Source organism: Balaenoptera acutorostrata, chromosome 1 (assembly GCF_949987535.1).
Source record: "Balaenoptera acutorostrata chromosome 1, mBalAcu1.1, whole genome shotgun sequence".
NCBI classification, from domain to species: domain Eukaryota; kingdom Metazoa; phylum Chordata; class Mammalia; order Artiodactyla; family Balaenopteridae; genus Balaenoptera; species Balaenoptera acutorostrata.
The window spans coordinates 58,548,078-58,565,916 of NC_080064.1; the positions used below are offsets into that span (position 1 = coordinate 58,548,078).

General features: G+C 38.5%; 1 protein-coding gene across 1 annotated transcript in view; it reads left to right on the top strand.

The window, feature by feature from the left end:
* The window catches only part of IL12RB2 (interleukin 12 receptor subunit beta 2), a 78,404-nt gene that overhangs the window by 17,503 nt on the left and 43,062 nt on the right, over positions 1 to 17,839 (top strand). Inside the window, exons 4-8 of the mRNA XM_057539862.1 lie at positions 1,537 to 1,651; positions 2,560 to 2,744; positions 3,998 to 4,140; positions 5,262 to 5,412; positions 14,380 to 14,459. Of these exons, the coding sequence (XP_057395845.1) occupies positions 1,537 to 1,651; positions 2,560 to 2,744; positions 3,998 to 4,140; positions 5,262 to 5,412; positions 14,380 to 14,459 (674 nt within the window). The remainder of the gene's footprint in view (positions 1 to 1,536; positions 1,652 to 2,559; positions 2,745 to 3,997; positions 4,141 to 5,261; positions 5,413 to 14,379; positions 14,460 to 17,839) is intronic.

Consider the following 17,839-nt stretch of genomic DNA (forward strand, 5'->3'; position numbering starts at 1 on the left):
CAAGGCTCCAGGAAACTGGTCTCCAAGCAGATGAAACTAATAGAATTCTCAGTGCTTCTGAGTATGTTGAACAGTGATTCAGATAATTGACTTGAAAGTTTGGAATTATATTAATAATAAGGAAACTAAACAAATGGAAAAACAAGAAAATGACTACCTCCAAGATAAACAAGAAATTGTACATAAAATGAAAAGTTAATATAGTATTAGTCATAAATGGTTGTATATACAGATGTATAAAGTATACATATAAATGTATACATGTATATATGTGTATCTATATATACACATTATATAGTCTATTATCCTAGGAAAAGAAAGAGTTTATTATTCCATTAAACAAAACTCTATGAGCTACATATTGTTACACTCACTTTATAGATGAAGAAACTGAAGCTCTGAGAAGCTCATCTGGGCAAGATCACACAGTGGGTAGTCCCCAGATCTGTCCCCAGATCTATGGTGTGTGCTAAGGACAAAAAAAACTTTTATTCCATCAATTACAGCTTTTTTTTTTTTTTCTGAGCAGACAATGTCTAGGGCTTCGGTGGTACCCTTGTTTTATCTCACCCAAAGGAAGCCTCTGTCTACATCTGGGTCTCAGTAGTAGGGTAGAATGAGATGACCCAGTAACAGAGTATTTTCTCTTATCTCCATTAAATCTGAGAAACTCCTAGCTTTGATTTCTATCTTTGACTATAAAATCGCTTCATTTAAAAATACACACCTTATGATAGAAGGGACCATGCCTGCCTTGTTCACCTTTGCATTTCCACAGCTAACACTGCCTAGCCCATGGAAGGTTCTCAATGTCTGTGTACATAAAGAATTAATTTATGCATGTTCATTAAGTGCTCCAAGTGATGCTGCAGAAATTAGATTTAGGTGGTACAGCCCAGGAAGACATGACTAAGGGCCAAGTGGGTAAAAGTGCCTTGGCAACAAATCTCAGGTCAATGGAGAAAGAACGCCCCTCAGTTTTAAAGGTTTCTAATATTTGAATGGGCTTCATTCTAAAAAAGTAAACTCATCATCACCTGGGGTAATGGAGCTAGCACTGGATGTTCACCTGTCAGGGAGAACAGTAAAATATGGTGGTGAAAGGCTTGGATTCAAGTCAGCCACTCCTGGGCTGGAGACCTGATTCTGCCACTTCATCGTTTTGTAATCTTGGGCAAGATACTTCATCTCTAAGTCTTAGTTTCTTCTTTGATAAAATGAGGATAATAATAGTAGGTACTTGATGTAGCTGCTATGATTTCCAATTGAGAAAAACCACACATAAAACACTGAGCATAGGACTTGGCATATAGTAATTGTTTGATCCATATTCACTATTATTGCCATTGTTATTAGAAGAAATTCATGCCTAGGAGGCAAATTTGAACTTCATGGGATCTGAAATAGCTCCCAGCTCCTCTGGGTATAGGAGACATAGGGGAAGTATTGTTATCTTGTTGGCAAATAATAACAATGTAATTGAAGTATCACCTGTGTGCTATTTAAAATAGGTGGTTTTGTTATTTATTTTTAAAGTTGTTCCAGAACAGCCTCAAAACTTATCTTGTATACAGAAGGGAGAACATGGAACCGTGGGCTGCACCTGGGATAGAGGACAAGACACCCACCTGTATACTGCCTATACTTTACAGTGAGTGAGACTGTATTTTTGCAGCTTTTTTGGTAGGTCTTCTATTAGATGACATTTAGAAGTATCGAACAGTTCTAGTTTTACCAGAGAGAAGAAGCAATAAACACCTCTAGATAATTAGATGCTTTAAAAAACATTCTAGTGTTTATCAAGTAAAACTGGTTTATTCATCTAAAGTGTGACTAACTCAGAGTTCTCTTCAGGGCATCCAAGGCCCACGTTGTAGACGTTCTTCCCTGCTCTATAGGATTAAACTGGCTGCATTATATCCCTTCCCTTTTCTACAGTTGTGGACTCTTAGGGTCATGGTATAGACTCTTAGAGTCTATAAATAGACTCTTTTTTGTGGTAGCTTTCCATTAGCCTTGGAGGAGTTTCTTTTTAAAGCACCTTTGCCTGACCTGAGAGTTCACAAAAAGAGAGAGTCTGGGAGATTCTTTTCCTTGGAGTTGACTCTGTAATCTGCTCCAAAGATCCCGCTGGTAGCAGTATGCCTAAGTGAGTAGGAGATAAGGAAAAGGCAGTGGGGCTCAGGGTTCTGGTCTGTACTAGCATCTGGCATTTCTGTGCAGTAAATGCCAAGGTGGCCATGGATCCTTTGGATGATTGGATCTGTGCTAAGGAGCTAAGATGTCAGCCAGGGTTTTGGGAATTCAGGCAGTGTAGAGATGGTTACTCATCCATATGAATGTCAAAAAGTCTCAGTCCTACCAAAAAAAAAGAGAGGGGTGAAGTATGGTCCTATTTATGACCACAGAATACAAACATTCCCATTGTGTATCCCCTAGTAGTAAAACTGACCTTAAAAATGTGAGGAATTTTAAATATATGAACATTTTGTTCCTTTGTGCTAAGAAGGCAACAGCACATAAAGTATCTTGCTAAACACAATCGTCTTTCATTTACAGGTTAAATGGACCAAAAAATTTAACTTGGCAGAAGCAATGTAATCATCACTATTGTGATCATTTGGACCTTGGAATTAACCTAACCCCTGAATCACCTGAATCTAGTTACACAGCCAAGGTTACTGCTATCAATAGTCTTGGGAATGCTTCTTCATTTCCATCCTCATTCACATTGTTGGACATAGGTATGTATTATTTCACTTTTTGTAGGTGTTAATCTTTAGCACGTGAATATTATTTTTAAAATCACTTGAATGTTCTATGTGTGATTGTTTCAAAAGGGACAGTGGTTCATGGAAAGTGGCCAGTAGGCATAGGCAAAGGATAGATGTTTCTTTGATGCAAGCAAAAGGATGTATGTCTCTAGAGCTATAGAGAGATGTTCAAAATGGGATATTCAACATTATTCTCTCTGTTGGAGAAATAAGAGTCCCCTGGCCTCAAATCCCATGAAGGCACTGGCTGCCAGTGATACCATCTGACTGAGGCAAGGGTCATGTGAGGTTATTCAGGAAGCGCAGTGTAAGCCCTTCCTGGTGGAGGTGTCTTTTCACCCCCATGGCTACTCCACTGTTCTGAGATAGGCTGCAGGTGGGCCTGCAGGGCTAGAGCAGCCAAGTGCCACCTGTAAAGAAAGTGTATCATTGTACCAATCCATCTTCCTCAGAGAATACCTACCTCCACCCCTCTCATCAGCTTGGGAGCTGGAGTGAGCCAGTCCCAGCACATTTCTGAGCAAATGTAATTGGCCCAGTTGAATCAGAGGCCAATCCCAGGCATTCCCAAGGTCTGAATATCCCATGTAGGACTGGGCTTCAGGCCTGCCTGAAGTTCTGGCCTCACACTACGTGTCTCTCTTTTCTCTTCCCAAAGCACCTCTTTGCACACATACTGCTAACTGTGAGTCTGAACATTGGTATCTACTCTGCATTTTCCTATCAAAGTTCTGCCCATTCTACCTTCCATCTCTTTACATTGATCATCTTTAGCCACCTTCTTTCCCTCTTATTCTTCTCTTCTATTCCTCTGTTGCTCTCTTTCCTATGGCTTTTCCTGCCAATATTTCTTCTCCTTCTGAGGTGATCACTACTAGCCACACCTCTACCTTCTCAGCCACTGGAACTCCTGGGTTTTGGCACATTGGTTTTCTTTAAATCATTGAATTAAATGGAATCGAGATTATTACTGATGTTCATCGTAGTTTATTTAGTAAAAATGAGGGTGGATTAAAGGGAATTCCTTTAATGATTTAGAAGTGAATCCAACTCTTTCTTCTTTCTAAAAGCCAGGGACTACTCTCTTGTCTATTTCACCAAGTTTAGTGGCCATGCCTCTTAGAAATGAGATTTGTTCAACTCTTTATAAGCCCCTGTCAATACGTAAGACAATTTCCAATTATGGAGCCTGAATCACACTTTTTTTTTGTCCTGGTTACCAGTGAGGCCTCTTCCTCCGTGGGACATCAGAATCAAATTTGTAAACGCTTCCGTGAGCAGGTGTACCCTTCAGTGGAGAGATGAGGGGCTGGTGCTGCTTAATCGACTCAGATATCGGCCCATTCACAGCAGGTCCTGGAATATGGTAATGGTCTCTAGAGTGAAGGGGAAACCAGGGAGGGGTTCTTAGTAGCAACGCCCAGATCTCTCTTTTCATACCAGCAAAATATGGAGTTTAAGAATATTTAGCCCAAAAGTACACATACACATTTGAGACATACCAGTCACTTACACTTCTGTTTATTAAGAAATATCTTAAAATTTGATCACTGATTCCGAAATTTTTTAAGCCACAGGCTTCTGTAAATCCACATTAATTTTCTACAGTTTATTTCTAGTGAGTCATTTTTCCTTGTTATTTTACCCCCCTACCCCATTATTACTTCCATTATTACTTTTTAGTAATTTTTTTAACATATTGGAAAGAGAAATATTAGGGAATGTTCAAAGAGGGGCTTATCTGAATTGAATATTCCAAAGATAAAGCTTCACACTTTGATGTAATAGTAAACATTAATTTTTTTTTTTTTTTTTGCCATGCCACGTGGCTTGTGAGATCTTAGTTCCCCTACCAGGGATTGAGCCCAGGCCCTCGGCGGTGAAAGCACGGAGTCCTAACCACTGGACCACCAGGGATTTCCCTAAACATTAAATTTTTTACAATAAAAAATGTAAGATTATAATTCCTTCCAGTATTTTTGTAAAATATAATGGCTTATAATAATAACAAAGGATCAGTTCCACATGTAGAGAGGTATAATAATTAAATTTTTCACTTACAATTTTTCCTATATAATTTTCTTATATAATTAAATTTTTCTGTTTGGAACCAGTTTTATGTCTGTGTTAAAACATTCATCACATTCTAGTTGTAACCAAATAAAGAATAATCTCTAGTGTAGAAACAAGCTTCTTCAAGGCCCTTTTGAAAACTGGTAGTTTTCAATCTTGTTTTTCAGCTGGTTTCGGGATCCCCCTTGGAATCCATATAGATGGATTCTTAGACCCAGGAGTTTTTTGTTTTATTAATGAGAAGCTATTGTTTCAGATTAACATCACGTGTATTCAGTAACCCAGTCATTGATATTTCTTCTTATTGAATGACAGATTTGAAAAGTAAAAAGCGTTATCTGGTCTGGTTTTCCTACCTTTATTTAAATTAATTTAGTATTAACAGGCACTTTTTAAAATCTTGTTGGATTCAAGGTTAATGCCACAAATGCCAAAGGAAGACATGATTTGCTGGATCTGAAACCCTTTACAGAATATGAATTTCAGGTTTCCTCTAAGTTACATCTTTATAAAGGTAGTTGGAGTGATTGGAGTGAATCATTGAGAACACAAACACCAGAAGAAGGTATGTGTCTGAAAAAAAAACGGAGGGGAGGGAGGTGGATAGAGCGGAGGAAAGACAGGAGAGTGAGAGGAAGATGTAATGATTTCCTTGGAATAGAATCTCTAAAGTACTGATATTGAATCAAAGAGTATGAGTGCATTAATTAACAAGCTCATTTTGACGTTGACTTAAGTATTGAAGCTGTCCAGGGAGATATGTTTATATTGCTAAAAATTTTTTAACATTAGGTAAGTCCTACTCCTGTTTGCCACACGTTATCACATTGGTTACAAGTTTATGCCTCAGTAATGTTTGATTATATCTCTTATTTCTATTTCACTTACTTTCTCAGTTACTTTCTCTTATTCCACAAAGCTGCAACCAGTAATTAATTTCATTCCTTTATCATTAAACGTTGATACATTTTACCCTTTGGATTCTATGAAAATTAATATGGCTTTATAAGCCATACTAAAAGCTTGAAAAAAGGTAGACTCTGGAGACAACATTTTAAAATAAAGTTTAACATCTGGCAATCTTCTCTCCTCCCAATGTTACAGCACTGCACTTCTTCAAACCTTTGATACTCACTGCTCACATGAGTACCAGTAGACTGCCCATAGCTATAAAGAGGAGATCAAATATATTTTTAAGTCTGATGGACTTTTCTTTTTGGTAATTATTGGGAAGACAATTTTATTGAAGTATAATTGAAAAAGCAAAACTGCTTATATGAACTTTATGACAATACTATTATCTTTGGAGACATAAGAAATAGCCATCTGAATATTAGTTTTCAAAAGCACTCAGTTAGTGATACAGTATACAGCTTCATAATTTATGTAAATTTGTTTCAGAGGAAAAATAATTGACATATAATCCGTTGCTTTATTATCTGGAGATTTTGAAGCATTAATGTCAGAAAAGCTAAATCCTTATTTGTGAAACTTATAGATATGTGTGCATGTAAACTAGCCTAATGATTAAGTTACATTCATTTTCTGTGAGCTACTAGTGATTTTTGGTAACTGATGACACTTATCAGTGATACTCCAGTGACTTTCAAGGATGTAAACTATTAATAAAATAAATAATATATAAATTGTAGAATAATTATATACTCTTCCTTTCTTCTGACAATAATTGCATTTCGCTATTTTTAAAAAATATTTTTAAATGAATTCATTCAGCAAATTATAATTTATTCCTCTCATTTTATGATAAAAATCTCTTAAATTAATGTTGAGCCACTTTTTCTCTGTTTAAGTATGTGTCATTTTTATAATCCGGAGCTTACTCTTATTATCCTTTTATTACAATGTCAAAGTAATGCATTTTTAAACTACCTCATGGATTTTTAGACTTTATTTATACATAGTACAGATAAAATTCTTGGAAATAGGCCATATTTTATGTCCAAGTCCAAGGTAGTAAATAGGCTGAAAATTTTTAAGTTATATCACATTAAGCTAAAGTATAAACTAGGGAAACTCTGGGCTTGTAAATTCTTGTCATTTTTACTCACACTTGATAATGACCCATTTAGAGATGTGTGAAAAGGTTTTTCTTTCTTTCTTTTTTTTCAAGTGTTTATCTGTTGCATTAAAAACCCATCAAGGCAGGATGGTAACTTTCTCATATCCTATAAAATAAACCACCATCATAACAATGAGTGCAGCAACTTGTTACAGTTATGAACTCGTGGATGGTTATGAATTGAACCAAGGAAGCTGGCTTATTCAGAGTAATTGCAAACATTCGTAAAGAGAGAAACCCATTCTCTGAGATACACCACGCTACCAAGCTCTGCTGGTTTCCTTTCAGTGTCTGAATGTCCCTTTTTTGTGTTTGATCTTTCTGCGGGTTGTTGTAGGATCTCTTTTCTCTTACTCTAAGCTTCACGGTTTTCACCTCTTACCGCTGTTCCTGTCATCAGTTTCTGTATGAAACACCAACTGATGTAAACCTAAAAGGTGTGAATTTTTTTTAACACTTCTTCCTTTTAACCCCTGAGATGTGTACGCATATATAACTTGGCATTTAAAAAAAAATACTAGTAAGCTTTTTTCTTTTTTTTTTTTTAGTTACTGTCTAAAACTGAATGATCTTATGATAGAGCTTTTTCTTTGCAGCCTTGGCTACTCAAAACAGAGCAATATGTTATCTCCTGGTGGATTGGGCACAGTTATTTATAGCACTCCAGCAGAGAATGAGGGTATTATTCACTCCATATGGCCCTTTCCCATGTCATTAAATTCAACTCTTGTCATGGTCCTCCATGAAAAACACTTTTAAAATGACCACTAAGTAAGGGGTGGAAGGAAAGAGATTACTTTCTTATGTTTAGGAGGACAGTCCAGCAATCAGTAACCATCAGTGGGCCTGATACTGGGAAACAAGCAATCATATTTTACTTCTAGTGGGAAAACAGTCTGAATTTGGGCTGCATAGTGTCCAAACATGCCTGAGAATATGCCCAGGTGTTGGGGGGAAGGCACTCCCTCATCATTTTGAATGCCCAGGAGGAGACTCCAAAATAAAGATGAATGAGCCATTCCTTAGAGCTGTATTAACAATTAGGTGTTTCTGTCTGTTCATTCACCATTTTTCAGTCTTATTTATATGTTTGGTCTTGCTAAATGTGACTGTGGACAATTAATAAAGGAAGTGTTAAATGTTCATACTAGTGCCAGAGCAGCAAAGGAGGAGTCCTCCCCCACTGTGGTGATGGCACAGGTGATTGGTGAGAGATCCCAAAGAGGGAGAAAATGCAGGGCTACCAGCTGCAGCCACCCATCTTCACATTAAGAAGCTAGACAATTATTCATTCATTTGTGATTTTGAACTATTGCTAGGATAAGTTAGGTGTGAACAATTAAATACTAGAGGTTATTTTACCATCTTAGTTAGCAAGCAAGATGGTAAGTCTAGCTTAGGAGTCAGCAAACATTTTCTATAAAGGTCCATATAGTAAATATTTTCAGCTTTGCAGACCATATGATCTTTGTCACAACTACTAAAATCTACTGTTATCACAGGCAAGCAGCCATTGACAGTATACAAATACATAGACAAAAATTTTATTTTTGCACACTGAAAATTGAATTTTATAAAATTTTCATGTCACTAAAAATGATTCTTCTTTTGACTTGTTTTCAACCATTTAAAAATGTGAAAACCATTATTATTAGTTCACTGGCTATACCAAAACAGGGAATCAGGAATCAGCCAGAGTTGGTCCATGGGCCATAGTTTGCTGACTCCTAAACTAGCTAAACTTGAAACTATTATACTTGCATCTTTTTGCCTAAGGCTTCAGGAAATGAGAATGAATGGTTCTTTACCTTCTAAAGGGATTTACCTACAAACATTTTCATTAGAGGGAAAATGTTATGTTTTAGATCCAGTGAGTGTCCCTACCCTTTTTTCTTCTTCTTGTGGTCTCTTCTAAGCCCAACACCTACCCTGGAAGAAGTAAGTGCCTGAGCTTAACTATTTGACAAGGTAGTGATCGCCCAAATGGGAAGAACTGTTTTCCATGAAGCCCTCCAAAAGAAGCCACTGGGGGAAAAAAATACTTCTCTGGATGATCTGTGAGGAATGTGTGTATATCAGGAACTATGCCAGGTGCTCAGACATAAGGATAACCTGTCAGATCCTCAGACTCAAGAGCTTATAGTCTATCTTGGAACATCAGGGAAAGATTCCTGGAAGAGATGACACCAAGAAAAACCTGCAAAGTCCAAAGGGAATCTTGTGGCCTTCCTCCATCTGGAACATGTGGTCTCCAAGGTTATTGCAGTAGAAGAAAAGAGCTATTTCCTCCTGGAAGTACTTGATTCTCTTGAATTCTGTGAAATCCCTCGTTCCTGGTTTTTACTCTACCATGTTGGTCAGTTCTTCTTGGTCTCTTTTGCTGGCCATCTTTCTCTTTTTAATCTCCATCTGTAGGGCTTTATATTGGACCCCCTTCTTTTCCCAGCTGACCTCACTCAGTCTCATGGCTCTAAAACTAGATAGGTAGGTAAAGAGAGAGAGAGAAAGATAGAATATAGTTTCTGTCCTGGATTCTTTCCAGAACTTCAGGTTTGTGTTCCAATCACCTATTCCATATCTTCACTTAGATGTCAACAGACATTCTAAACCTCACATAGCCTAAACAGACACTTTTATTTTTTTCTCCAAAGCAAAATGTTTCCAAAATGCCTCTGTTTCAATCTTTCCTATCATGGTAATTGACACCACCATCTTCCTAGCTACTCAAGTCAAAAATGCAGAAATCATCCTTAACTTCTCCTTTTCTCCTATCCCCTCATACCAGCAGTTGACTCTTCTAAAACATATTCAAAATGCATTCATTCTTTACATTGCTACTGTGACTATCCTAGTTTAAGCTACTTTTTCATACAAAGCGTAACAATAAAATGAACACTTAGAAACCCACCATTCAGCTTAAATGCTATAAAATTACCAATATATTCTTACCGTGTCACGCTTCCCTATACGTAACCACTATTCTGGACTGTGTGTTTATATCATCCTCATACTTTTTCTCGTAGCTTTCAGAAATGTATGTATTTCTGAGCAGTGATTAGTTTTGCTTATTTTTGAGCTTAATCAAAATTATATGTGTATGTAATCTTTTGCAACTCACTTTTTTCCCTTGGCACTCTAACATGAGGCCTCCATTGACTTTAGTATGGATGAAACGTTTCTGCTTCTATTAAGAAACAAGCTCTTCACTTGTGATCTGGATGTTGAAAGGTTATGTTTCTTTAAAAAAAAAAAAAGATGGTGGAGTATTCAGCTATGTCAAATGCTGCCAATAAATCCAATGAAATGAGAATAGAGAAGGGATCATTAGATTTGGCAAAGTAGCATTCATTGCCGACCAGGAGCAGCATCAGTAGTGTGATGGGGACAGAATCCGTTGGCATTGCTTGAGAGTGACTGTTAGGTGAGGGAATAAAGACAGTGACAATTCACAACTCTTCAAGAAGTTCTGTGAAGGAGGGCGGAGATGTTGGGCAGTAGCTGGAGCAGGATGTGGTATTAAGAAATTCCCTATTTGTTTTTGCTTTTAGGATCAGAGATAATACAGTATATTTGCAAGATGATGATAAGGGCCCAGCAGAGAGGGAGACATTAATGATACAGGAAGTAGGATAATGGTGGGAGAGAGATCCTTGATGAAGCAAGAGGATGGGATCCCGAACTCAAGGGCTTGGTCTTTGATGGAAGTGGGGATGCTTCATCCACAGTAAAATCAGTAGGGGTGCTGTGTTAGGGAATTGATGGGGAAGTTTGAAAGTTTCCAGGGTGGAAAGATTAGGGAATCCCTGTCTGCTTGCTTCCTTTTGCTCAGTGAAGAAGTTGAGAGAATCAGATCATTGGAAGTGAGCAGGTGGAGGGAAGGACAGTACCAGCCATTGGGAAGGAACACCAGGGTGGATGAGGAACCACCAAAAATAGTGACAGAAAGGAGTGGAAAGAGAGTGAACCAAGTGTTGAAAGTTATCAAAGAGGAGGAAGGGCGGGGGCATCTGTGTAGGGCTTCCCATGGAGACATAGCAGGTGGTAACATATAAAGGCAAGAGCATACCACTAAAAAATTGTTTAATCAAATGGGTGTTTGTAAATCTGTTTGAGTTATTTGAAACTAGATTTTAGAGAAATGTATCACAGCCCAAAGAGTGGACATGGAGGAACCAAGATGGCAAATGACTTATCTCTATCTTGTCCTGCTTGGAGCACGGTTTGGACCAAAATATTCTCATGGGTTCAATTTAGCCCACTACCTGAAATCTCTCAAGATATTCCTTTTTCATATTTGCTTTGTGTTAAATTCTCCATTTTCACTGTTCTTAGAGATCTTTCTACTCCACTCCACTGCCTGCTAAAATCTCTGTGGAGGGATCACTTTCCACTTGCAATTCAGTTGCTCTTGTTCACGCCCTTGCACTTGCCTTGGCTTCAGAGACAGATGCTAACCTCAGAAGCAGCACATGGCTTGGCCCTGATTTACTTACCACATGTACTGTTTCATAGAATCCTAGAATCTTGGGATTTAGAGTTGAAAGAACCCTCGAGGTCAGTTAGGTCAGTTAAGCTGATCTTCTGCTTAATTTAGGATGTCCTCCTTTATTCATATTGGTGATTCCCTCCTCTTTAACCCTATGGTTTTTTCCTTTACCGTGAAGGTACATTCATCTCAGGAGAACTGACTTCCATTTCTCAATATTCATATTTTTAATCATTTATACCCATCTTTTTTTGGTCACTTGGACATATGGGCCTTTGACTTTCCTTTTCTCGTCTACCCATAAAAGTTTTATCTGTCTTTTGTTAGATAACACTGAGGTTAGGACTTTAAGTGATTTTATGACAGTTGAATGTCAAAGATTCTTTCTAATATTAGCCCTTAGGTTGCTCTAAGCAGCAGTGGTTTAACATTCCTGGTCATGAAATTTTACACTTGACACTCATACAGATTTGGCTAATGATTTCTCTCCCATAGAAGCTTACGCTGCAAGTGGGCACCATTAAAATTTCAGCTTCACTTGCAATTTATCCTTTGAAGAAAATATGACTCTAGAATTTGATTCTTAGCTCTGTAATAATCTGGTAGGTTGTAGAAGCAATGAGTGACAATGAGAGGCGATGAGGCAATGAGTATTCCCTTTAAATTTCTTACCAATATGTAATTTACTGAAGACATTTAGCACCATGGAACACGTCCACTGGCTTTGACACTGAGCACACCCAAGTTTCTAAATCCTGATTATGTAGTCAATGTCTGGATTATATAGTTTGTGGAGTGTTCAGATCTTTGCTCAACACGGTGGACTGTAATGGACGAGCGGGGTCTTTGGAGACACTGAGACCTGGGCTTGGCTCTTAGCTTTGCCATTACCAGCTCCACGGTTTTTGTAAATCACGTAGCATTTGTCAACCTCCTTGTCCTCAGCTGCAAAACAGGTATAATCACATGTACCCTCTGCCTTGTGTGAGGATTAAGTGAGATCATGCATATAAAGTGTCCAAAGATTACCTGGCACATGGTAGGTGGTTAATAAATGTCAGGCCCCCTTTCCTTCTGTTGCCTGTGCTTTTTTCCTTTTATGCATCTGGACTAGCAGAAAATAAGTTCTGAGCTTGACTCCTGGGTCCCTGTAATCCTGAACGATTGAGAGCACTTTCAGAATGTCTTCTGTACACATTTCCTACTTCTAATTCCCGGCTGCAAGGGTAAATACTACCACTGGTGAGAAGAGAAGGGGAAGAAAAGAAGTGAATGTTTAGAAATAAAAAAAAGAGAGACAAAGGCGAGAGAGGCAGGAAGAGGAAGTGACAAAGGAAGAGAATAGAAAGGTGTACCTGATGGAGGATGTAAATTTTATAGAGAAATCATAAGCCTTCACAGAGCCAGGCAACCACATGATGCAGAGCAAAGAGCACAGGCTACATGATAAAACAGAGCTGTGTTCAAAGCCTGGCTTCTCCGATGATTAGTTCTGGAACGTTGATCAAGTTCCTTAACTTCTCAGTACTTCACTTCTCAAAGGAAGAAAACACAGCAGCAAAATTTACTGAGTACTTACCATGTGTCAGCACTCTTCCGTTCATTTACATTCTCACAACAGCCCCATCTGATGTGTAGAATTAATGTCCTCATTTGACAGATGAGGAACCTGGCTTGAGGACATGGTAAACATTTGTTCAAGATCACAGAGCTGGGATTTGCCCATAGACGGTCTGGCTCTGGAGCTCACACTTTAACCACTGCACTGAAGCTAGTGCATCACGGGGCTGAGGAGGACGGGAGATGTAATTGAATGGGCCCACAAAGGGCCTGCCCATAGTATGTGCTGGGACATGTGCTCCCTCCTTGTCCTTCTTTCTCTTCTCCCCTCTCTGGCTGTTTGTCTTCTGCTCTCCAGATGGGACTTAGTTTCTGGAAATTTCCATCTGGTTAAATGGAACTTGCTGCTCCAAAAGGAACCCCAAGATAGCCTCACCCTAATACACTCTGAATGTCACTGTTACACAAGCAAGGTTGGTGCAATTGAAGCCTGTTTTCAGGGATTGCTTCTGCTGATTCCACCCCTGGCTGTAAATCAAAACAAATCTGACAGTGGGAGAAATAAAACTACTTCACCCATTCATACACACACACACACACACACACACACACACACACACACACACACACTCTTAGACACAGGAGTTGATTATTCAGTTTGTTTTCAAGTATGTTCGATTGACTTTCTCAAATTAAATTAGGTAATACTTGACCATCGTCTTATGGATTGGTGGTTATTTCTTCTATGAGTACAGCCTGTGTTTCAGCATCAAGTAGATAATATTGCCTGGTTTGTTCATTTGCTTATTCATCATTTAACAAAGAGTAATTGGGAGTCTGTTACATTCTAAGCACTGTGCTAGGTATGAGGAGTATTAAGATGAATGAGATAGGCTTTCTTACAAATAGATTATTGTCCAGTGATCATAATACCAAATAATTATACTCCAGCATAAGTTCAGGAACGGAGATGAACACAAAGTTCATCATTTGTATTTTGTATTTTTATGGGATCAAAAAAATGTTTCCCTTATGATTTATGTTTATTTTTCTGTTGAGAATTCTTTCTGCATTCCAATAAAAAAGAATTAACCACACATACTTTCTTTGAGTTGTTTTACTAATACACGTTTTAAGAGTAAGTTAAGAATCTAATTTCCTCGTCATTTTTTAAAATTTGTCTTCAAGGTAGCCTTGTTTTTTCTGACTTCTGTAGTCAAAGATATATACATGTTCATTGTGTAACAACAGAAAAAGGAAGATACTGATACACAAAGAAAACTGAAATTATCCTATAATCCTACTCCCCCAGAATTATTTTATGAATAACCAATTGACTTCTAAAGTCTTCATGTTGTATAGATATATATGTATATATGAAACTGGTTTTTTCCCCTTCAAAACAGAGCCTACTGGAACATTAGATGTCTGGTACATGAGACAGCACATTGACTACAATAGACAACAGATTTCTCTTTTCTGGAAGGTAAGTTTGCAGTGTCCACTTAAAATTCAGGAGAATTATAGATTTGGGCTTTTTGTTTTGTTTTTATTGAGATATAATTGACATATGAAGAGAATTACATATTTGAATGATAAGTTTCAAGGCCAGAAAAAGACCTTCTGTTTCCATAGTGGCTTTGGTATGAGCCTTCAGAGTCTGTGTTGGAGCTCATTTTCTTAGCCAGATCCTCATGATACTTGATTCTGTGTCATTTATTTTTCCCAAACAAGGGTGAGAACTCTGACTTCCTGCCTCCACACAATCACATCTTCCCCTCACCCACTTCCAGTCGGATCAAGGTTCTCTCCCATCCCCGAGCATGTCCACCCTTTGACCCCACTCACTACACCTTCTCTTCTGATTCATACAATATGCCCAACAGTGACCATGCAACCTCACTTATTCATCTGGGGGGAAATTAAAGCTGTGGATGTTTAAGAATATGGTTTATTGCAAATCAAAACTACAATGAGGTATCACCTCACACCAGTCAGAATAGCCATCATCAAAAAATCTACAAACAATAAATGCTGGAGAGGGTGTGGGGAAAAGGGAACCCTCTTGCACTGCTGGTGGGAATGTAAATTAATACAGCCACTATGGAGAACAGTATGGAGGTTCCTTAAAAAACTAAAAATAGAATTACCATATGACCCAGCAATCCCACTACTGGGCATATACCCTGAGAAAACCATAATTCAAAAAGAGTCATGTACCACAGTGTTCATTGCAGCTCTATCTACAATAGCCAGGACATGGAAGCAACCTAAGTGTCCATCAACACTTAGATGAATGGATAAAGAAGATGTGGTACATATATACAATGGAATATTACTCAGCCATAAAAAGAAACGAAATTGAGTTATTTGTAGTGAGGTGGATGGACCTAGAGTCTGTCATACAGAGTGAAGTTAAGTCAGAAAGAGAAAAACAAATACCGTATGCTAACACATATATATGGAATCTAAAAAAAAAAAGGTTCTGAAGAACCTAGGGGCAGGACAGGAATAAAGACGCAGACATAGAGAATGGACTTGAGGACACGAGGAGGGGGAAGGGTAAGCTGGGACGAAGTGAGAGAGTGGCGTGGACATATATACACTACCAAATGTAAAATAGATAGCTAGTGGGAAGCAGCCGCATAGCACAGGGAGATCAACTCGGTGCTTTGTGACCACCTAGAGGGGTGGGATAGCGAGGATGGGAGGGAGATGCAAGAGGGAGGATATATGGGGATATATGTATATGTATAGCTGATTCACTTTGTTATGAAGCAGAAACTAACACACCATTGTAAAGCAATTATACTCCAATAACGATGTTAAAAAAAAAATCAAATGGAAAAGAATATGTTTTCTGTGGTCATTGAAAAGGGAAAGGGTGGAAAAAAAGCTGCTCTACCTCAGGAATACTAATAATAGTAGAAAATAATAGGAATAGGAAAAGAAAGCAGCCCTTATGAATAGTAGTAAAACAGTAGTAAACTGAACAACCTTCCAGAAAACAATGAGGCCTAATGTTATTACAAAATGTAAAAGTTTTACAGAGTACTGAAAGCTGGCATTATCATTTCACTTAATCCTTACAAAAACTCTAAGAGGTACATACTAGTATCCCCACTAACACATGAAAAAACTGAGAGTCCAAGAAAGGAGGTTCTTCTCAAAGTCACCCACCCAGTAAGTGCAGAGCTGGGAGTGAAATCCATTCAGAGCTCTTTCTGCTACAGCATGACTCATCTTTGTCCAAAAAAATACTATTTGAATTGAGCTACTGATTGGCATGTTCATAAGAAGAGGTTTTATTTCCCAAAACCTACATCCCTTTTATGACAGTTCTTCTAGTTAAGGGTAAATAAAGAGTTTTGGAATTATGAAGCTGATGAGCATGAAACCAGAAGTCAGAGTAATAAAGTCCTCTGATGGGGTTAGCTTGATAGATTTTGATAATTGCAATCTTCTTCAGTTTTAAGAAATGAGCTCTTTCTCCCTCTTTCCCTTTCTCTCTCTCACACACACACACAATGTCTGGCATAAGAGGAGTCTACTATAAATAGCTTGGTGAGTCATAATCAAGTTCTTCACTTTGAAACTAAAACTGCAGCTTAAAATTTATCTTAAAGTAAAGCATTGTTAATAGCAAGATTATTCCTAAAGCGAGGCATTTAGAGCAGCCATAATTTGTAAATAGTATAGAAGAACCCAGCTCAATTCCTGGCTATTGGTTTTCGTTTTCAGAAGTAAGCGACTGGTTAAAACCAATATTCTTCCTCCCATAAAGATCCCTCCTCCCAAAATGTACTTTACAGTTATCTGAAAAGATGCTCTATTCTGGTCCCATTTCACTCCTCTCTACTCTAGGGTTTCTCTCGGTAGAATGAGGGTAATGATCCTGGTACCTGCAGAGCTGACAAGGCCATCGTAGGGCCCAGTAAATGAGAAGACACAAACCCAGAAAAATCACGGGGGCCACCAAGGAAAAATTAAATGGTACTGCATCATGATTTTTATCCTAAAAGGGTAAGCAACATGCCCGGTGCTATATCTGTGTATACTGTCACAAAGAGAATTTAGAACAGGCATGAGCAGGGTACCCTGAAGCCAGCGTCAGAGCGAAGTCAGAATAACTATTTGTTAGCCAACAGGTAATGTTTAGCAAGCTTGCATATGCAAATTCCTCTCTGTGGCTCATCTTGATCCTGTCCCTATTCCTCACAAAGCTTGGATCCTAAAATGAAGTCTTGAAATTCAAAGAGGCTTTAAAGCTCTTCTAGTCTACCCTTTCTCTCATAAACATTGCTCCCAGCCCAGTCAGGACAGACAGATGTCTGGGACCTTCTGGGACAGGGAGAATCGCTTTGGAGGAAGCCCATGCCTTGATGGCATCTCTTATTAAGTTAGAAAATCTTTCCTTTTGTGGAGCCAGAAATGTGGGCCCAAGAAGGATGCTTTGGACTGGAATCGATTTGAATAAGAAACCAAAAATGTAAATACTAGAAGCTTCTATAACCTTGTGCCAGATGGTAGTCGTGACAGGGCACCTTCAAAACCTTCAGTGATTGTCCAGCCTGAGAAAGGAAAGTTGGACCCAGTCTTCAGTTTTATAGGGTCATTACAGGATTTAGTCCTTCTCTGTCGAATCCTGGGCTTCTTCAATTGCCTCTGCACCCACCTGGGAGAGGCAATTAAACCCCGACTGGAGTTGCTGAGATGAGCAGTCCCGCTCTGGACCCCAGAACCACGAATCCCAGACCTCTAGAGCCAAAGGGCATTTAAGCAGCATGCAGTTCCTACACTCGTTTTACAAACACGGAAACTGAGGTCTAGGGAGGGGAAGTGATTTCCCATGAGAGGATTCCATGA